The sequence below is a fragment of the Diadema antillarum genome, unplaced genomic scaffold (genome assembly GCF_040938485.1).
Source record: "Diadema antillarum isolate AM-2024a unplaced genomic scaffold, OU_Dant_1.0 scf00000170, whole genome shotgun sequence".
Taxonomy (NCBI): Eukaryota; Metazoa; Echinodermata; class Echinoidea; order Diadematoida; family Diadematidae; genus Diadema; species Diadema antillarum.
The window spans coordinates 831,436-854,256 of record NW_027271059.1 but is presented as its reverse complement, the minus strand read 5'-3'; the positions used below and the strand labels follow the sequence as shown (position 1 = coordinate 854,256).

The 22,821-nt window shown below is 37.8% G+C and overlaps 1 protein-coding gene across 1 annotated transcript in view; it reads left to right on the top strand.

Annotated features, from left to right (window-relative positions):
• The first annotated feature begins 7,495 nt into the window (after positions 1-7,495).
• Positions 7,496-22,821, top strand: part of LOC139722680 (uncharacterized) — an 85,443-nt gene continuing 70,117 nt past the window's right edge. Inside the window, exon 1 of the mRNA XM_071633974.1 lies at positions 7,496-7,628. Coding sequence (XP_071490075.1) covers positions 7,496-7,628 — 133 coding nt within the window. The remainder of the gene's footprint in view (positions 7,629-22,821) is intronic.

The following is a 22,821-nucleotide window of genomic DNA, read 5'->3' as shown; positions in this document are numbered from 1 at the left end:
GCCAACCTGATGTACTTAAAACTCTCTTAAACACGACAGATTTTTTTTTTCTTTTTTCATCCAGGTTAGGAGTGATCTTCATGATTATTATTCCATTGAATTTAAATCTGAATTATGAATATCTATTGTGATTGAGGATCCCTGAACTGCAACAGAGAAATAAAAACACTTATCTTTTTAGTGGCAACGTCAAGGACGCTGGTAATATAGAGAGTAGCCCCCCCCCCCCCCTTATTGCTAAACTATTGATATATTAGGTAGCAATAGGATTCTATTTCTCATATATGTATGTTTTTATTGCATTCCTTGCAGATGAAGATGAAAATAATAATCCAATAATCAAATCTTGAAAACTCTTTGAAAGGGCATTACCTATAATTCTAACTAGCTCTTTTGGCTGTCATCAAAGCAAATGCATATATATTGAATTCCGCAAATATGACCAGTCGGTGATCACATTTCTTCTTAGCGCCTGTAATGTAAATATAATTAATGGAATGATTGTGACATGAATTATGATATTCCATAGCTTTGGACAGAACCTCACTTAAAAGCTTGTGTAGCCATATCATAACAGGCCATAATTGAAATGATGCAGAAAAAAAAAAGTATAATCATTGAAAATGAAATTGAAGGGCTACCAAGTCTACAAATTTAATTGTGAAATGAGGATCTGAGTAAGATCCCTTAAACCTAATTACTCTCAGAAAGGGGTTCTTATTAGAATTCATGAGTGTATACCTAGTGTTTGAAATCTTAACACGAAAGCAGATATATTGATGCATACTCTTGAGAAAGCCCACCTCTCCCTCTCTCACAGCCCTCAACAACCGCAATTCTATTAGCAGGGCTTACATTCCTCCTATATTGACTATAGGCAAGCCATTTTCTAAATTACCTATTGTGAATATAATGGTTTGACCCCAAATGACCTTTAGGGAGACCTTATAAGGAAAAGTTTACATCAGACCATAAAAATAACTTCAGAATCGAATTCCTTGACCCATAAAACTTCTAGAGCTGACTTTTCAAATTATTGTCACACTTTAAAGGTTTTTAATTGTTATACTGGCCTTTAAATGTAGGTGGCAGCCATATTGGATTTTGCAAATATGCCGCCCTGGAGGGCGCCCTTCACAAGAAATACGCCTTTTTCAGTGCAATTTTTACTGCAATTCTATTACCAAGGCTGGCATTCCTGGAATATTGACCATGGGCAAGCCTTTTTTTCAATAACCTGTTATGAATACAATGGCTTTCTGACCCCTATATGACCTTAAGGTGACCTTATAAGGAAAAATTGACTTCAGACCATGAAAAACAACTTCAGATTCGAATTTCTTGGCGCCCATCAAAAATCGAAATAGTATGGTTTGGGCTACATGTGTGCCAAATTTTGGTGCTTTTGGAAAAAAATTGAACCAAAAATCCCTTGCGCCCCCCACTAGTAACGGCGCACCGCTCGATGCCAACAAACGTGTCCGTACGCCCGAAGGTCGAGATGCATGCGTGCGCGGTAAATTAATACACGAGCGTACGGTAGGGCATATGTGTGCTGTAGCGGTGTGTGCGCGCGGTAAATGATCACACAAAACAGTCCAGGCAGCGTTTTTTTTTTTTTTTTTTAGACGGCACAGATTGGGGCATGGCGCGTATTAAACCTATGGGAAACACGTTGGGTTAGGGTTAGGGTTTAGGGTTAGGGTTAGGGTTAGGGTTTGAGGGTTAGGGTTAGGGTTAGGGTTAGGGTTAGGGTTAGGGTCCCCAATCTGTGCCGTCTAAAAAAAAAAAAAAACACGCGTCCAGGCAGTGGACTAGTGCATGACATAAGGAATGTCGTATTTGGAAGAGCCGCGTCTATTGACCATCGTATGACACAAAAACATGGCATAAAAGTGGACATTCCTTCCACTTGTTGCTGACATAATCAATATGTTGAAAATGATATCATTCCCAATGCCATCTGAGACAGTTCTTTCATTATGCTGGGAACCGAAATTTGATATGTTGAATTCTCTCTGTATTTTCTTTATATTGTTGTTCATCTATATGACATCACGAAATGCTTCAGTCTTCTTATCCAGCACTGATTGTACCGAAACATCACTGATGTGTTCTACTAATATTTCTGCATTTACTCAATTCAAATACATTTCCCCGTTAAAGGAGTTCAAGTGGTCAAAACGTTCTTCATCAGGGTCAGATTCAATTCATTATTTTCCCTTATTTCGATCCGTTACACCAATTCACTGTTTTGATGAATGGAAATTTTCCTCTTCAGGATTCTCAGTTATGTCGGCAGCAGCGTGGATGTACTTTAGTGCCAGTTGTGATTCAAATGTTGGCAACAAACAAGAGCCATTTTTTTTTTGAGTGGGGGAGTATATAGTTATCATCATGATAAAGGAGGTGTCAGTGTAGGGTGTCAGACGTCATTTAAGGGTTGTTTTACAATCAGGATACGAACTTCAGATTTGGACATTTTCAGGGTCTGCAAAAAACAAAAACAAAACAAAACACACACACACACACACACACACAGTGTACATTCATATAAAATATGGTGTGGCATGTTATCAGGCCTTTTCACCTCAACCTCAAACAGCGAAAATTGGGGGGGGGGGGCAGAGCTTACTAAATTCTAAAAAATGTCAAAATGAGCCACTCAGGGCATTTTTCGGTCTCATTTGATTTTTTTTTCAAAGTGGAGAATGTACATCTATGAAACCAATGACCACAACACAATAATATGGCATCAGGATGAGCAAATGAATTGTAGACATTGGAAAACTATATGGCTCGTGATATGTAGGACACAGTTTAAAAATTAATATCTAGGACATAATAGTTTAAGAATTCAGGTACGACACATAAATAATCAACATAATTATTTTCGTCCAAAAATGTCCTCTCCGGAAACATTTAAATGATTTTTTTTTAAAAGGCTTCTGTACATGAACAATGACATACGCTCTGCAAAACCTCACTCATACCCTATATATACAAACTATTTGTGTAACCCACACTCGTTTAATTTTCAGGTGGTGCACACATGAATTTTGATGGTTGCAGTTCCGTCCAAAAGTGTAAAAATGACATATTCATTCAGCTTTTCAAAGAAATGTTCATCTTTTAAATCTTGGATATGTAATTAGCAGTGCTAGTAGTTGTCTATCATTTACTTATTCATTTTCTCTCCTTTGTCTATCATTTACTTACACAAGTGCTTCAAGACTTATTCATTTGCTCTCCTACATTTAACTTCATATGTCAATAAAATATGTCCTCTCCGAATGGCAGTTTGTATAATGATGAACACGTGAATATGAAATTTAAAGAATAAATCTTCTTACCAAAATGTGTATTTTGTTTCAAAAACACACTTTACAACCATACTCACTCAATTTCTCATGATACAAGGGTTCTGTGGGAAGATGTTTCTTTGAATCTTCGTTTTTCTAACTTTCGTTGATTCCTTAAAATACTGTAAAAATAACGAAGAACACTCGTCATTCCTTGTTTTACTTTGGTACGTACACATTCTTTCTTAACATTTATCACACATCGAATACTCACAGAGTCCTTCCGGCACCTTCATTGATATCTATAATGATAGCATTCAATAATCTTAGAGGGGACAATTATTTTGCCACATTTACCCTATCATTGTGTAAAGAATATGATAAAATGGAGACACACAGTTACTAAGACTCATGCACAAACACATTGAAAAGATGTATGGTTATGTATCAACAAGCCTACACATTTATACATAGCAAATATTGTACTAGTTTTTCACTCAAAATATACTTAATACACAGTATACAGTGCATGCTGTATGCTCCAAAATATGAGAGTGCAAGACTCAGTTTTCTTCTAAAGTGACAAAAAGAACTGATACTGTCTGCAGACCTTTAAATTTGTTTTTCCAATCTACATAGTTAGTAGGCCTACCCAAGGAATGTTTCTTTACATTCAATGTGTATGCTCTCAAATAATGATGTTTCTTTGCATTCAGTCCGTTTGCTCCAAAATTTGTGAGAGTGCAAGCTGAGTTCTCTTACAAAGTGACAGAAAGAACTGATGCCATCTGTAGAACTTTTGCTTTTACAGTTCCACTGGGTTGTACCTAAGGAATGATGTTTCTTTATATTCATTCTGTATCCCTCCAAAATAAAATGTGTGAGAGTACAAGATTCAGTTTTCTTGAGAATTCACAGGTAGAAATAGTGTTGTCAGTACTTGTATGAAGTCATCGTGCATGATTGTAAATATTTGAATTCGTTCAAGCAGCTTCTTATGTTTAACAGTTTATGCTAGACAAATGGTTTGGATGTGAAAAAAAAAATCTGAAGGATTGCTGGATCGTACTGTTTGTAATATGGTTTGATAGTGATCTCCTGGTCATGGGTTTATGCTTTCATTTTGAACAACTTCAGCATCAAATTATTTGAATCACAGGTATTAAATCACTTTTCTAATAACTGCTTTGTAGAAAACAACATCTACCCAACACATGTTCTGTCTGTATGTTGTGTGTTTTTATGTGAATATCAAAGTGTCTTCTCCGAAAAAAAAATATTCTCCAACGACATTTTTGATGCTTCATGTGCTGCCAGTAAACATTAACTATCACTGCACATTCGACACATGCTCAACTATATCGTAAATGTTAAACATCCCTTTGAAATGCTCAGCATATTAGACTTTTTAGCATTTTTAAGGATTGACAGACCTTCATAGCCCATTCTTGAGGTGATCTTTAAGGGTCTCCTGGATACAATTCATTACTTTCTGGTAAAATTCTGACAAAAAAAAACATGTTTTTTTTTTTTTTTTTAATCAACAATCCTATTTCTTATAGATCAAAAAGGGAACAGATTTCACAAATTTGTATTTCTTTTCTCTGTGTCAAAAAATGTCCTCTCCGAATGATAAATTTTTGACACTATGTTTCTCATTCACCATTCATCAAGCTTAACATGTAAAACCACCTTCAACAAGTGCATATGTAAAGTACAATAAATCCGATACAACTGATTTGTTCTGACTTAGGATTGCTACCGGTTGCTAATTCTTTGTTGTCACTTGGCATTTTTAGGGGTGCTGATAGAGTTTCTTGCATGAAATACATCAATATGCTCTGAATTTGGATGTCATACCAAAGAAAATTTTGTTTTGCAACACAATAATCTTAATCTTCATAAATTCTTTCAGGGAAAACATTCTTTATTTGTATTCTGTATCTTCATAAATTAGGTAAGTTAAAAAAGTCCTCTCCGAAAAAGAAATGTCCTTTTTTTAACACTTCGTAATTAAGTAACCATTTATCGCATGACATTCAAACTTTACCTGTAGAAGCACCTTTGATATGCCTATCAGGCAAGCACAACAAATCTGGCATAACTGATTTGTGAAGTACAGGATCAATAACTCTTTACTATCATGGGGACAGCCTCGGGATTTTTTTTTCCATGAAAATTGTTAATTTGTTTGAATAAAAGTGTTTGAAACTGACAATAGTACTTATTTTCTTACTTAGCACCCTTCAATTGTCTTAAAATGTATCTATTTTTTTCAACTCAAGTTGTAATTTCCAGTCAGAGTGTGATGTAGGATGGCAACAGGGGTCTAAGGGCTCGATTTCTAACACCACTGACATGTTTTACACAATTAAAAGAAAAGTTGACAACTTTAAGCTCCAGTTTTTCAAAACAAAAAATCAGGAAATACGAACGAACCTTTTTCTCATCGCCGTGACACTGACAGGCATACACTGATTGTAAAACAACCCACAACGCTCTTTCTGTGTGTGTGTGTGTGTGTGTGTGTGTGTGTGTGTGTGTGTGTGTGTGTCGTGTCAATGGTTTGTTGTACTGTGTGCGAAATTGTCAAACGGGAAATCTGCAATGCGTAGTACAATACATTTCAAAGTCTCGAATACTTTTCAATTTCTTTTTGAATGAAATATATAACAACTGATAAAAAAAAATTGTAACAATATTCTCTCGCTAAAATTATTTACTCCTATGTGCACAATATCTTAGAATAGTCATGTTTCTATAATTACACATGAATATAAAATTCATTTTGAAATCACCTGGATACATTTCTGAAATTAGCCCTGCATCCACCGTCTATCGCAATCTCATAGTTTGTGGAAGTCTAATAAGGCGTGTGACAGCCTCCTGTTGTGGGCGGGAATCTTGTCAAATCGTTAGCAGCGAACCATGGAGTGTGAAGTCACTCGCCCTTGTATGACGGAGCCATTTATAGGAACTATTTCAGCAGATAACTGTGAAGTGTTGATGTCGGAGATACTTGCACGGATAACTCTGCTTAAACGTCAATAGACGATGAGTGCCTCTAACGTTCTAAAGCTCTTTACTGAACTAGCAAAGTTGCGATCAAATGATAAGACGGAGTTGCACATTCCGACAGGGGAAGAACTGTACCTTCAATAACTGACGTAGGTATACAGGTAAAGGTAGCGACGTACTAGTATATGACTAACTTGATGCCAACAACAATATCCTTACGTGCAGTATATGTTTCAAAAACTTTTCCAACACATTCGCAAGAAAAGTATAAAAACGTCGTTATACACTGTAATGTCGCAAGTATTCCTTTCACAATGGCAAGAAGTCGTAAATCTACCACAGAGATTTGTTTGTTTTGTGGTGACCCGGTAGTTGAGAACAAAATATTTCTCCTGTGAAAAAAATCGAAGTATCAATTCAAATAAGATTAACTTGTTGTCTTAGGAGCCATTTACGTACAGTAAGCTAATGGACGGTGCAACAAAAGCAACTATTCAGAGCACGAAACATGACATGCAGGTTGAACAATCAGAGCCGTAGCAGCATCGACTTAGGAGGAGAATGAGTGGGAGTGAATGGAGACAGACGGGTAAATATTCATTTCACCTAATTTACAGGGGTTAAATTTAATCTTTATTTGACAGCTCTAGTCCTGGTCGACTGTCTTTCCGATGTCCCATGCCTCGACGTCCAATTCATTTTCTTTGTCATATCTCTTGCTTCTTCATTTGCCGGAGGGGAGGGGGCTAGTGTTGGGATTATTGTGCCATTGATCTGAATGTAATGGATACGTGTGGCGCCTTGCAGCAGGCGAAAGTTTGATTCACGTCTTATAGAGAGCATACATCTTATCAAATTCCGTTTGTTTAGCTATCCCGTCGACTTTAAGCAGTCATGCAAATCAGTTGAAAGTCTGCGAAGCACAGAAGCATTTCTAAGTCCATAAAGTTTTTTTAATAATATTTTCCTTGTATTTTCCCACCCAGAAATAAAAGAAAAAGTAAAGGGCAGAATATTCAATTTGATGGGAATTTCTACAAAAACACATGAGGCATGGCATATGCCCTATGTACGGGAATCTATTCATACTCCGTAAGATATGATCCTTTTGAATAGGTCAAGCTGCTTTGTTATCCCGTTCCAACATTATTTTTTTTTTTTTACGCTTGTCACATATGAAAACTTCCGGAAGCCCGTCCGACCACCCAGAGCCCCTGGAGTCTCAAATTACGTCAGCGACCCCATCCCCCAATCACATCTTGCCTTCCGACGAGTCCTGCAAGCAGCTCGCCTACACCCGTCTTCAGCGTGAGTGCGGTCTGTCATCGACCGGAAGTGGGAATACTCTCCGTTCTCCCAAGGGTAGTATCGCCAGCTCTGTTTCAAGAACTTATCTCGTCCGTTGCATCCCTCTGCAACTATGTGAAGCAAGCCCAAGATGAGTGGGCGCAAGACATTGAGAACGTCGTTGAGGGCCAAAAGCGATTCACACAGGAAGTGCGATAATATCCGGTAATGCCCCAGGAATAGTCACTGCATGGAGATCCACATATATTACTGAATGTTTCTTCTTACTGCTAACAGATGAATAGGAATTAGCATGTTTCGACCGGGCAAACTTCGATCACCTATACAGGTGATTCTCTCACTTTTTAAAGTATCCAAAAGAGAGCAGGCAACAATTTGCACCCGAGGATATCCGAAGGATGCCCTTTGAACATTATGATGTTTTCTGTTCAAGTACATGTATAATGCATTTATTTTTAAGTAGACACATTAAAAGTGTAACCTATTCGCCGCGTATACAGGTATGACATACCGTATTTGACACTGATTTACACGAAAACATCTGCTAAGCCGTTGATGCGTTTTAGCAAAGTAACTTAAATGACTTGAATCATATCCTGGTCATACTTTTCTTTTCACTCACTGACACAAGGCAGCAAATAAAGCAACATCACGTTGCCTTATACCTTTATTGAAATTCTTAAAAAACAACAACAAACAAACAAACAAACAAACAAACAAACAAACAAACAAACAAACACTGTGATGATAGTAACGCCATTGTTACTGCAGACCTATTCCTGGCATAGACAGTACATTATGTACTTTCAAATGGGAGCACAATGACAATGAGCGCACGCAAACAGACAAATTACCACGTCACTTTATTTTGCGGGGAATCTTGTTTCTTGGCACAGTCACAAGTAAGTCATGGCTGAATCATGGCTCGTGCTCTTCATGTATATAAAATTAGTCAGTCGCGACCTGAAAAAACGAGAAATCGTTTGTATGCTTAAGGGAAGCAGGCTAGTGCAGACCGCCTGAAACACAAATCCCATGAGAAATACTGATGAATATACCATTTGACACACTTGATAATACCCTTGTCGATACTGGACACGTCCGATATATCATTTCTTCAGTTTTCACGCAAAACTGTCAAGATTTATCAATAAATTCAAAGGGAATCAAAATCTAAAAGTTCCGTGGATGTGACGACATATAAGCCTACGCGTAACAGGATCGCTGACGAGTTGTCAAGCTGGATGTGTGAGCTCGCCTTTAATAAGAACCGTCCTCTTTTTGCAGAAATCGAAGCAGAACAAAACTGTTACCCGAAATATAATCCCCGTCTTATAAGTGTCGTTTTTCTTGACTTTCAGCTTGTAGGACTTGATTTCAAAGAGGATTTCCTTGAAAAGGAAATTGCTCATGCTTCTTCAGGTCAGAGAAGCTAGCCGACGTTTCATTCCCAAATGCAAGGGGCAGATCAAACTGACGGAGAGGTTAGCCGGATTATGTCAGTTCAACATGAAACAGAAACCCATTGACACCGACTTTGGGTAGCACTGACATTGGGTTGCAAACCACATCAACGAGGTATACTCTTACACAGGAGACTTAAGGCTGAGGCCGCGCAGTTTTGTTCGGAAACAACTCTTCCACTTTGACCCTTCCCGCAGCGATGAATTGTCAACACTGTGCTTTTAAGGGCACAATATTCTGCACGTTAAATGTCATTCGGCTTTCGATTTTTTTTTTTGATAAAGTGCATTTACTTTCAAGAAAAATCATAACTTTTTGTAATACATTTTTTTTTTAATCACAGCGACATTTCATTACTCATTGTGAAACTGACGATACGTGTTTGAATAGTTACTTTGATTCGCATTATACTATGGGATCATGGTCAGAATGAGATTAGGCGCCATCATAGAAAAATATGAAAAAATATAGAGAAATAGTCACTTAATGACATTTGACAAAGATGTCGGTCTTTGGTCCGAACATGCTGTAGCAGGGTGGATAAAATCATAACAAAATAACGTTTTCTCTCTTTTTTTTTTTTTTGGGGGGGGGGGGTTTGAAGCTAGTAATCAGAAAATGTTGGGTGAATGGAGTTGAGTTATAAGTCATTAATGGACAAGTTCACCTTCATAGACATGTGGGTTGAGTGAATGCAGCAAGTTTAGTGGAACACATCAATGAGAGTTTGAGGAAAATCGGACAATCCGTTCAAAAGTTATGAATTTTTGAAGTTTCTGCTCAGTCACGGCTGGATGAGAAGACTACTATAGCTTGTGATGTCATATGAGTACAACTACATAAAGAAAGTACATGTATAAAGAAAATTCAAGATATTCTCACTTTTCTCACATAATAAAAGAACACTCGACTTCTCTCTTTCAGAAGTCAGGGGAAATAATATTACCCCTAACATACTAGTAAGTCAGTAACATGTCGAAGAAATGTGCACTTTATTCAAAAAGTCAAGTTTTGTGAAATTCTCTTTTTATTTTCTTTACATTGTTGTACGCATGTGACATCATACACTGTAGTAGTCTTCTCCTCCAGCAGTGATTGCACAGATGCTTTAAAAATTCATAACTTTTGAATGGATTGTCGGATTTCCCCAAAGTTTCACTGATGTGTTCTACTAATATTGTTGCCTTCACTCAATCCACATGTATATGAAGGTGAACTTGTCCTTTAAGTGTCGTGGAAAGTGCAGTTTCTTAACAGTCATTAATCATGCTACGAATAATTCGCAATAGTAAGTTTGTTAAACGAGTGTATCAATGGGCACAAGTTAAATAGTGTCACAACACAATTTCTCCACTTTTCTTTGGTTTTCCGGCACATGAATCTATACAGTCTCTTGATTTTGATGGTACATTTGTACTATACAATTTAATCAGCAAAACAAAGAAAAAAACAATTGTAGAAACTTAGGTGTCATTTTGGATGATAAATTGCTAAAAGAAAAACTTGTGTCAAAAAAAAAAATGTCGTTCAGAATGCTTCATTCGCATTATATTAACCTTGGAAGATTCGGAAGGTTATCCACAAACACGCAGCACAACATTTGGTTCATGCTTTCGTCATGCGCTGTTGAATTTTGTAATAGAATTTCTTTTTGGATTGCTGATCAAACAAATAGAGAGTTTGCGAGCTATCCGAAACTCCACTGCACGGGTGGTATCCAAACTTAAAACATGAACAAATTTCACCAGTTCGAAGAAGCTTACTCTGGTTCAAGTCCAAAGTTGTATACAGTTTACTCCATGTACTAGCTTTTGTATGTTTTGATTTGCTTGCTCGACACTATTTAAGAGAACTGTGCTTCAAATGTACACACCAGAAAGGAACATTCATTCCAAAAAACAAAACAAAACAAAAAACTTGTTATTCCCAACACAAGAACCAACTTTTATGAAGAGCAAATGTTTGCATAATTATGATTTATGTAATACCATGAACATATCATTTAAGGAATGTTCTATTATATGGAATAATCTACCTCAGAATCTAGACAAATTATCATTATCAATAGGTTCACATCTGCCTTGAAAACGATTCTCTTCACAATTTAAGCAAACATGTAACTCAGTACTGCTGCAATTGGATATTGTACAGTATTATACAGTAACCCCCAAAAATTACAATCGGATTCCACATTTACATACTTTAATGATTAAACAATGTGAATGCTATTTCAGGGTATGAAACTATAACTTCTTACCTACATTTTGCATAAAACCCCATTCACTTTGGTTAAGTGGTCACAGAGAAATGTGTATCGAGGTAAGCATATCACGGGTCCGTTTCCTCCAAGTTTAGCACTTGGATGCTCACGGAACTGTGTATTAAGGAGTGAATACAATGGACAAAACTTGAAGGGAATGGATTCCTGACATGCTCTGCAAAGATATTAATTTCTCTTTGACCACTGAAGCAAATAGAGTGGGGTATCCTGTAAGGTGTAGGTAATAAGTTATAGTTTCATACCTTAAAATTGTATTTGGATTGATTCACCACTTCACAAGTTATCGTTGCGGAAAGTCCGATTGTGCTTTCTTTTCTTTTTTCTTTTTTTTTTTTTTTTTTTGGGGGGGGGGAGACATATACTGTAGTCTTTCCCTTTCTTGAACGCATAGGGACATGTACACTGTGTTATGCGTTATATAAGCGTTGATTATTCTCATTATTATTCTTCTTCTTATTCTTATTATTATCATTATTATTATCATTATTATCATTGTTATTATTATTAACAAAATTATTATAATCATTGTTATCAACTTCGATTTAAACTTCTGGATGTGGATGACGAGACATTAATGCCAAGCAAAGCAAATACTTTGAATTATAAAACTGAAAACTGATCCTTTGATACGTTTTGAAGTTAGAAGTCCTTTTCATTCTGTCTGATTTAGTTTTTACAGTAAGTCTCTTTTGGTTTAAGTTACTAAGTGATCTGTCTACTTATTCTTCCTCTCCGCTTTATTGGAGATGGAACGCAAATAAAAAAGAAGAAAGGAAACACTTTTTCCAAATCGGATTTTACATAATTCTTTTATACTGTGATAAAAACTAGTAAATTACATATCAGATAAAACTAAATTTAATACTCTGTTAGCCTGTTAGGGTAACATAAAGCTCGATTCTATGCATGAATGCCAATAATAAAAAAGAAGAAAAAGAACAATGGTCTGTCATTGATCTGTTAATGCTCTTTCACATGGGAATAAATGATCAAGGGCACATAATAGCTTTATCGTTTAAGAAGAGATAGACTAGACTAAACTTCATGATTGAGCATGTACACTCTCTTCCTCTCCCTCTTTCTCACAAAAGAAAAAAAAAATAGAAGATAATTTGTTTGAATCAATATTCAAATAGGATCCGGAGTAGCCAGCCACTAGGGTGAATGCAAGAATTCTGTGAAATTGGATACTGAAAACAATCCAAAAGACAAGATGCCTGTTCTTTCCATCAAAGTAGGAGAAGTTGAATACCTAGAGTTTGGAAAAAATTGTGAGAACTGTTGCCGACCTGTTCCATGTGTCCCAAGCGCTACGATATCAAAGTTGTATAAATGCTACCGGCAGACAGGTAGTGTCAAAAGATCGGCCATGGTCAGGTCGTCCAAAAGTAACCACACCTGTCGAGGACAGACGAATCAAGACAATTGCACTTCGAAGACGATTTGTAACTGCGCCTGCCATGGTGGCACAAATCAATGAAGCCTGAGATCAAAATGCTCGCCTACGTATCAACACAAACCATAAGAAATCGACACTGAGGAATCAGATCAAGAAAACCAGCAAAAACAAACAAAAAAAAAAAAAAAAAAAAACTTTCATGCTTGCACACATAGAAGAAATACTACAGTGGGCAAGGAACCATGAGAGGTGGACAAGGGCTGAATGGCGCTCTTCAGAGATGAGTCCCGCTTCTGTTTGCAACACAACGATTGCAAAAAAAAAACCCAAAAACAAAACAAAACAAAAAACGTGTCTTGAGAAGGAGCAATGAGTGTTTCAGGGATGCCGTGTCAAGGAAGTAGGCCTACAGCAGGGACACGGAAGGAGTGCCCTGGTATGGGGAGGCATCACGTGTAAGGACCGCACAGAGATGGTCATCCTCAACGGTATAAAACTTGAATGCGGAAAGGTAGATCGATGACATTCCACTACCATTGATGAGAGGAGTGTAAACACCGTCTTCATAGATGATAACGCACGTCTTCATCGCACCTGAGTTATTCACCAGTTATGGAGGAACACAACATCGAGCGAATGGATCCATTGCCCGATATGAACCCGATATGAACCCGATATGAACCCTATTGAAGCCGTTATGGCACCATCTAGGGGTGGCCGAAAATAGGTGCATCCGGCATGTGACACCCTTCAAGGCTCACACGGGTAAATAACTCCCCATAGAGACGTGTGTTAAAATTCAAAATTCTGTAAAATAGCTGGAAGAAATGAGGTGTGTTGCGACACGGATTGTCGCCTAATGCTCGGGGCGACAATCCGTGTAGGGCGTTGGCGGCACGGATTGTCGCCCCCGTCACGGATTGTCGTCTGTCGACAATCGGTGACGAGGGCTGGCGGCACGGATTGTCGCCCGCCCTGAAGCACATTTTGCTGGGTAATATCGTTCTGGACATAGTCATTGAAATACTAACACATAACTTACATGGCTACATCCATGCAAAAATGTCATGTAAAAGTCATGGTGAGGTTGCAAGGAAGTGTGTATGTGCGCGTGCACATGATAATTTAGTGTCCGTTTGTGCGCGTGTGTGTGCGCGCGCGCGGGCGTGTGTGTGTGTGTGTGTATGATGGAAGAATATGTTTATTATGTCAGCTTTTTGCGTATGTGTTTTTTAGCTGCGCGTGGGGAGGGATACCTAGTAAGCTGTAGCTAGCAGAAACGTTGATATTGATTTTATCAGCAACTTTGACTTTGATGAGTTTGTTTGGCGGATTTGTTTATGAATTTGGAGTGGTGCTTGCGTGCGGGCGGATGCTGCTTTTCTGCATACGGTCCATTATGTCTTATCTATCAACATTGGGAAGTCGTTTCATCAGAAAGGAATGTGGTATCGGTTCGGGTGTGTGTGTATGTGGGGAGGGGGTTACATTTTGTTATTGCAAAAGTTCGTTATTCTGAAGGCTCTTTAGTCGGAGGTTCTTTATTCGAAGGTTCGTTATTCCGAATTTCATTTTTGGATCAACGAACCTCTAGGTACAGGGAATTGTACAGGGGATGCTGTAGATGAGTACGTCCTTCGACGTTTTCTGTTTTCCACTCGCATGGGAACACAGAGACGAGTGGGAAGCCACACAACTCGTGTTGCCAAGCTGCAGCGCATTTACCTGAAGGAATGCTACAACACACTCGGAGCGGTGGAGAGGCAGAACCGCAAACTCCCACATATTATGGTCATTTTAGGTGGCACCCACATACGCATGACATCGCTTGACCATTGGTGCTGAACATTTTTTCCTTGTACTATTTGAATTTATATTTTTCGTAACTCGGAAAGCAATTTTTGGGTTGGGGATGAGGTGACAGCAGGTGACAGCAAACGATATAAAATGAGAACGAATTCAATATTTCCCTATAGTCTTACCCACTTCACGCTCCATGGATATTACATTTTTTTAATAATCTATTGTATTTGGGTGTGGGAGGGGTGTCCGAATGTCCTAATTTTTTTTTTTTTTGGAAATGTAATAGGCTTTGCTTTATTATAACAATCTCCTTAACATAATCCAGAAAGTCATGAATATCGCTGCACAATGACAGCGTAACCACAGTTTGTCTATTCCATGACTGTAAGGAATATTTTCTTACTCTGTTTAACTTATCGATCTAGATAGTATTCTATTTGTGTATAATTATGTTATGTAGTCTTTACATTTATGATGTTTATCCATATTTGAGCTGCACAAAAAAAAATCACACTTCAAGTTCAAAATTTCATATATCTTTCATAACTGTAAAGCAAATTAAAGAAATGCGAAAACTTTTCACAACTTGTACGTAAATTCAATTTCAGTTTTCCCCAGTGTACAATGTAAGACAGTCTAATATGTGATAAATTTGCTGTCATAATACATTGATTTGGCAGGGATCGTCATATTGTACATAATTTACATAATTATTTATAACAATCTGTAACTATCCGAAAATATCCGCAACTCTCCGTAAATAGTCGCAACTCTCCGCAAGTGTTCCGAACTATTCGGAAGTTTATGCAAGTTGAAAGAACAAAATTACGTGCTAATTCGTAAGAATATCCGCAAGTGGACGCAAGTATTCGCATTTGGTCGTATCTCTCCGTATCGCCGCATATTTTTTCCCGTATGTTTTGTAAAAATGCTCTGGTGACAGGAAGAGATCCCCGGGTGTCCGCAGAAAAGAAAAATGACTTTTGGTTTTTGGACGTAACGCCGGACGCAGAGCATTATGTGACTGGGGCCTTTGCAATACGTGGACACACGAACGCTCACACACAACACACATACGTAGGGCCTACGTAGCCCACGAACACCACACCCCTCAGGTACCCATGCAGGCTCAAAACTGCGCCCACAAACACGCACCATCACATACCCTTTGATATACACATACGCCACTATATACCACATACACACGTAAGCATACAGGCACACGTATACACACAGACAAACAAACCACTACCACTATACAACCACCACACATGCACAGTTTCTACATATTGTATTATTATACTCCAAACACACATACATACACACACACACACACAACAAATCATACACATCACATATCATGCAGCTCACAATACACACACACACACACACACACACACACACACATACGCATAACTTACCAGTCATACCCATCCCACCAAAGCCTAACACCGGAGGAACCATCCCGAGCCCGGGGCGACAATCCGTGACGGGGCGACAATCCGTGTCGCAAGAAATTTTTTGCCATCACGGATTGTCGCCTTCGAGGTCAAAAACTGGGAACTGCACAAGCGTCACGGATTGTCGCCAGGCGACAATCCGTGCCGCCAACTCCGTCACGGATTGTCGCCCCGAACCGGGGGCGACAATCCGTGTCGCAACATAGGTATTTCATCTTCACTAATCTGGATAAGTGAGATATACCCTGTCATCTATCAAATTTTCAAAGGCAGGTTCTTCGGCTCAAACTCTGTCCAAGGGTCCACAAAGCCTGACTACAAGTTCTTTTCACTCAAAAAATCACCTATTTTCCGTACATGCACCCAATGAAATATAGTTCTTTCAAATTCCATGAGAAAAGCTTTCATCTTCAAATCAAAATGCTGTTTGTAGAGGAATTCATACTCAATATCTGCAGCTATTCAGTTTTATGCAAAACTGCATTAATGACTGTTAATTATTATTTTTTCCTTAATTTATTCTGGTATCTTTGGTACGAATTTGTGAAGGGGTCTGGGACATTCCATTATAGTCCAGGCTAGGCTCCATAGAACGTGCACCTAACCTTGTTTTTTAATATATATATATATATATATATATATATATACAATTTTTTTATGGTTTCTTGTCAATTCGAGGGTGCTGATTCCAAATCCGATTGATACCACTCGCGTAACCTTGAGCATTTTCGGCAAAATGCAAATATCCAAAATGGCCGCCAGATATGCTAATTTGGCCATGATAATCCCAGTTATGTCAATTTTATGACCAATTATTCCATCAAAGTTTTTAGAATTTTTGTTCCTTGAGTAATTCTACTTGCACATGCAAGAAATTTTTCATTTGAAAAAGTACTGTTAATATTTTAAGTTTATTTAAATTCAAAATGCTATACTCATGTAATATATGAATGGCAAAAAATATGCATAGAAATATAGAACACGAATTTTCAACCACATACCCACGATTTTTTATCAAGTTTTGCATGTGCAATGCAAATCTGATGAGTGCCACAAACAAAACAAGCAAAAAAACAAGCAAACAAACAGAAAATTTATCATTCTTAGGCTTACTATATTCTTCTTAATACAAAACTTCAAAATGGATACCACTCATATACCCCTGCACAATATGCACAATATGAATGGCAAAGTGTACATGGAAATAAATAAATGTTCTTTTTTTTCTATCACTCAGGTACACTGTTTATCAATTTGTGTGCTACATGAGTATAAATCAGAAGGTTGTTACTAACAAAAGCTGTTTACATTTTGATGCAAACATCCATAATCAACTTTGCTACCTCAATCTGAATTTTTCCCTATATAGGAATTTGGAAAAATCCACCAAAGCTTGAATTGACACCATGCAACATCAAGATCGTTTATCAGGAATTAATAGATATATGAACATTTGATACTTAGCCCTACTTGCCTTGAGATGTTCAACATCATAATATTCACTCTGATTTACTGAATTAAAAAGGCTGAATCCTAGATGATAACACAAATGAAATTTCCAATTACCTGTCCTGTTCTACATTATCTAAAAGCGATATCATACAAAGTTTTCCGTCCCCTCATCTGAGAAAGAGCATGAGGCAGGGGAAAGTGGAAACAAGGGACCACCTCACTTCCTGTCGTCAAACCTCTGAAATGAAAACAATGCCCAAAAGTTTTTCATGTTAACCCAGATGAATTATAAAATTATATGGTAGATGATATTTTACCACCAGTTTTTTTTTTCTCCGGAGTCAATGTGTTTGCATATACGATGTCAAGGGGGACTCTGAGATCTGTACTGCCCTACTTTGGCAAAAGGAAGCAAGTGACATACCATCCGAATTTGAGTTATTGATGTTTTCATAATTCACATAATGAGCTCTTCTTCCAGGCCAAATTTCATGCAGAAACACTCATCCTATTAAGAGATATGTTAAATAAGACATCATGATAGTCCATTGACGTCAGTGTAAATGACAGACACATTTTGCTCTTTTACGAGAAATGTCACTTTTGTCACTTGCTTCCTTTTGCCATAGTAGGCCAGTGTACAGTGCTGCCTCATTCTGAAAGCAGTGGTATAACAACTTCACACTGCTTGTCTTTAATCTTCAGCACTTGCAGATTCAGGATTGCTCTAGGTAACCAATGTAAAGGGTTTTTAGTTGAGTCATTAATGTCCGATGTGTTTTTGTCAGCAACCATGTATCTTTGCACTTACTGTACAGGATTTTTCTGTACTTTGTTAATATGGTTTTAGGAGAATGTATATTAGAAGGTTTGCTTTCTAGCTTCCCCTCCATTTTCAACATTTTTGATGAATACCGTGCATCTAGGCTTCTTAATTGTGTTAGTATTACATTTCTATATTCAACCTGCGTGTAGAATATTATGGTACTAGTATATTGATTTGTTGCGAGACGTTTAGTGAACTTATATTCGTTGTTGAGACAAAATGAAATATATACGAAATTGTGTTAAACATCGTAAGGTTTATGAATATTAAATGCTCAAATATACATGTAGGCCCTCCATATTGTAAGTGACACCCAACATATTTGTATTACACATGCAACACTTTATGACAGCGTAGGTACGGGACTGGAAATACAGTGAATTTTTCCTATATTTCCATTAATATTACGTTTTGCCATTCATTACATAAGCGTAGGAATGGTGGCTATTTTGAATTAAAAAAGGAGCTTTAAATACTAAATGAACCTATATGAAATGAAACTTCTCTTGCAAATGCAGATGGAGTAACTCTAGGAACAGAAATGTACAAAGTTTAGTGGAATAATTGGTCATATAATGCCCATTATTGTGTTTATCACGGCCGAATTAGCATATCTGGCGGCCATTTTGGATTTTTGCATTTTGCCGAAAATGCTCAAGGTTACGCGAGCGGCATCAATCGGATTTGGAATCAGCACCCTCGAATTGACAAGAAACCATAAAAAAAAACATTGTATATATCGAAAAAAAAACATTGTATATATCGAAAAACTAGGTTGGGTGCCTTCTAGCCTGGACTATTACATTTACAGGTGTGAGCCCTTCAAGACCTGCGTCGGTAAGTGACCGAAGAGTGGAAGAAGCTTCCACAAGAGAGAGCACACCGAGTGATATCCAGCATGCGCCGTCGATGTGCTCCTCTGATTGACAATTATGGTGGCAAAACAAGATACGGACTTTAAAGAAATAAAGGAAATAAAACACCTAAAGATACAGAGATTGTGACTTTAAAGAAAGATTTATTTTCTTACTATAATTTTTATTTTCAAGCGCAATGGATGATGTAGACTTCTATCATGCTTTATCTTACTTTTATCCCCAATATGTGTGATTTTTGATTCGCCTGGCTTTTTTTTTGTATGTATATGCAATTTTGCTATTTTGACTTTTGCACATTGGAACAGAAAAATAAGTGTGTTCACTCATGCGTAGAGCTTCAATTTGGCTTTTGCTACCATGTTGAAAAACAATCAAATTTAATTTGATCATATAATTTATTGATTTTTTTATTACAGTCTAATATAAGAAACATGAAGTTGAAAATGTGTTTACTATTTTTGTCTTTTTTTTTGCGGAGTATAATGGATAAGGCGCTGCATTTGCACAAATAATATCGTCATCGTTGGTTCAGTTCTGCGGGGTGCAAGTATATTTTTTGGACCCTCAAAACGAAAACAAATCACGTTGTCCCTCTGATCCTACAGAGTTTCACCAATTTACTGGCATAAATTCGTACGGGGGGGGGGGGATGATCGGCGATAATCATCACATACTAGTACGAGTACAGGCCCACGATACACACGCGCGCGCGATGTGTACATACAAAAATGAAATGAAAAGAAAAACAGTAATATGGATTTTATTTCTGAATGAAAATTATGTAGTAGATCGTTTCTTATTTCTATGGGTTTTGTTGATTTTTTTTTAATTAAGTCAATTAAAATTATCATCCCAAGGGGCGTATAACCTTTTTCATTATGGGGGGGGGGGGGGAGAAGAGGGTGGGGGTGCAAAACTTGTGGTGTTATACGAGGGAAAAATTGCATTTTCAGGCTTGAAATTCAGGAATCTAGTGCATCCTTTTGATGAAATATTCTGTTGTTTTTTTTCTATCGAAAAAGTAAGACAATTATATTCAGGGAAATGTGCGGAAGGAGAGTGCGGGACGGGGGTTACCGCCTCCTACGCGAGGGATGTTTTTTGCATTTTCAGACGTGGAATTCAGAGATATAGTGCACACTTCTGTAAGATTTTAAGTTGATATTTTATAAGCGATTGAAGCGAGCGAGCACTTGAGAAATTATGGATGCAAATCCTAAAATCTCTTTACCTCTCACTATGATAGGCGGGCGTAAGATCGAACGTAATGCAGTATGCCAAAATTATTACAACCACATTTCTTCTTCTTCATTTCATTTTTTTTTTAATGGGGGGGGGGGGGGGAGTAATTGTACAGGCCATACCTCTCTCCTCCAAGAGCGGGGGGATGCATCCCCCACCCCCTCCCATTTACGCCCATGATTATTATTATGCTTTGACATCAATCCAAGGGATAACGATTTTTTTTTTTCAACGGAAACAACAAACATAGAAATATACATGACGTTATCATCTTCAACGCATTGTGTTGATTCATGGGAACGTTGTAGGCCCTATTTGTGAACATATCATTCACCATGCTGTATATTTATACAAATAGGACTTAATTGTTACTACGCTCTGACATAAATTCAAGGAAAGAAATTACATTGAAATATTCATAATGTTATCATCTTCAATGCAATGTGTTTATTCATGGGAACGTATTAATGAACATTAATCATGCTGTTGTATTCATTAAGGATTCTTTCGATTTGAACATCAAGGAAGGGGAAGGAACGTGTAATCTAGTGTTCTTATGTATTCATAATCATGTTACCCCCCCCCCTCCGATTATTGGGCAGATACATACAGACATTTTCTTTAAATAATCTCTTGAATTTGGGGCCTTTGCCCCACCCCACCCCTGCCCCCACCCCACCCCCCCCCCCCCCCATGGACTTGGTGCCCTTCGAACAAATTATTGGATTCTACTACCCTAGGGACTTTTGTTTTAATAAATGAATAAGCAAAATATGGCAAACGTTATAACGTTCAAAATGAATCTTCAGATTGCTCAGCAAGACGGCGGCGTCGAACATCGATCATCAAAGGCACAAGTGCACCTGTGGAATTATTTTGTACATCAATAGAAATCTGACAAATGTTTGAATAATTACAGCCAGTTGGAACTCCATGTATAAAACCTCCTTGGTCCGATGTCCGACCGTGCTTTCTTGTTACCACCATTTCACTTCCAAAATCTAATTGAAATATCAAGTCTGGAGTCTACTGGCTTCTGCATACATCTTTTGTTGTTTTTTTACATTGATCAGATCTGTAGGAATTAATAGGACACCTGCTACCAAGAGAGGGACTCGTGCAGGTGCAAAGGGTGAAACTTTCTCACTCCAAGAACCAAAAGGAGTATATTTCTACTGCAAGGAAAAGTAAGACAGCTGAAGGGAATGCCTCTTTTGGTTTTCTGAATGCGCGTTCAGTGAGAAACAAAGCATGTGAGGTCAGTGAATTTGTAAAAGACAATCAGATTGACAATCTCGGGATATTTGAAACATAGCTTACTGAAGGAGGCTCTGCAGTTTTAAGAGAGCTCACACCTGATGGGTATATATTCTCCCATGTGCCAATTAGCGAGGCGTGGGAGAGGTGTCGCCGTGTCGGTCTCCTTTTAGTTTAGAAGTGAACTAATAAGTCTTCATTTGAAAGCTTCACCAGTGGAATTTAAGTCCTTTGAATTGCTCCAGGTGTATATTTTAACTGACCTTGGCTCTACACGTTTGCATGTGATTTATCGTCCACCCTCTTCTGATTCTCCATTCAGCCCTTTCCTCAAAGAATTTTCATATCTCTCGGACCAGTACCAGAGGAGGTCTTACCTGTCTGCGCCAGGAGTGCTGCTGTGTGACAGACATGACGCATTAAAAGACTCCATTAATAATAATAATAATAATAATAGTGGCTACTTGTATAGCGCACAGGTCCACTTATCAGTGCTCATGGCGCTTCAAAAATGAAAAGATATCATAATTATATTTACATGCATATACATATTCAAACATTTCAACAAAGAAGAAAATGGTCAACAAAAACAAAAAAATACCAAATAAAGAATACAACATTTATACCAATTAAAAATACAATATTGATCCAACATTAATGACATACAGCAATTACAGTCCTCAGTATGAAAGGAACAGATAAGTTTTAAGTTTGGATTTGAATTATTATTATTATTATTATTATCATCATTATTATCACCATCATCGAATGGCGATTGAGTCAGATTGAGTCAGACACACATATCAAAATATTATTATCAGAGTATGTCGACTTATACGCAGAGTAGAGTCTCGTAACCGGGGAAAGGCTTAAAAAGGCTTGAAAAGCGTTTGTGATGATCAGATTCGACATCACACACCCGACATCAGTATGAATGAATGTATGTGTTTGTGTGTGTGCGCGTGTGTGCGTGTGGGGGGGGGGGGGGTTGTACATGTATACAAGACCCCTTAAAATGGTTTTGGTGCCTATTCCACCCAATCCCAACCCACTTACATGCACCGCCACAGCCTCACCTCTGATGCATCTTGGAATAATATTTACATTTTCAAGGGAGGCAATATCGCTTTT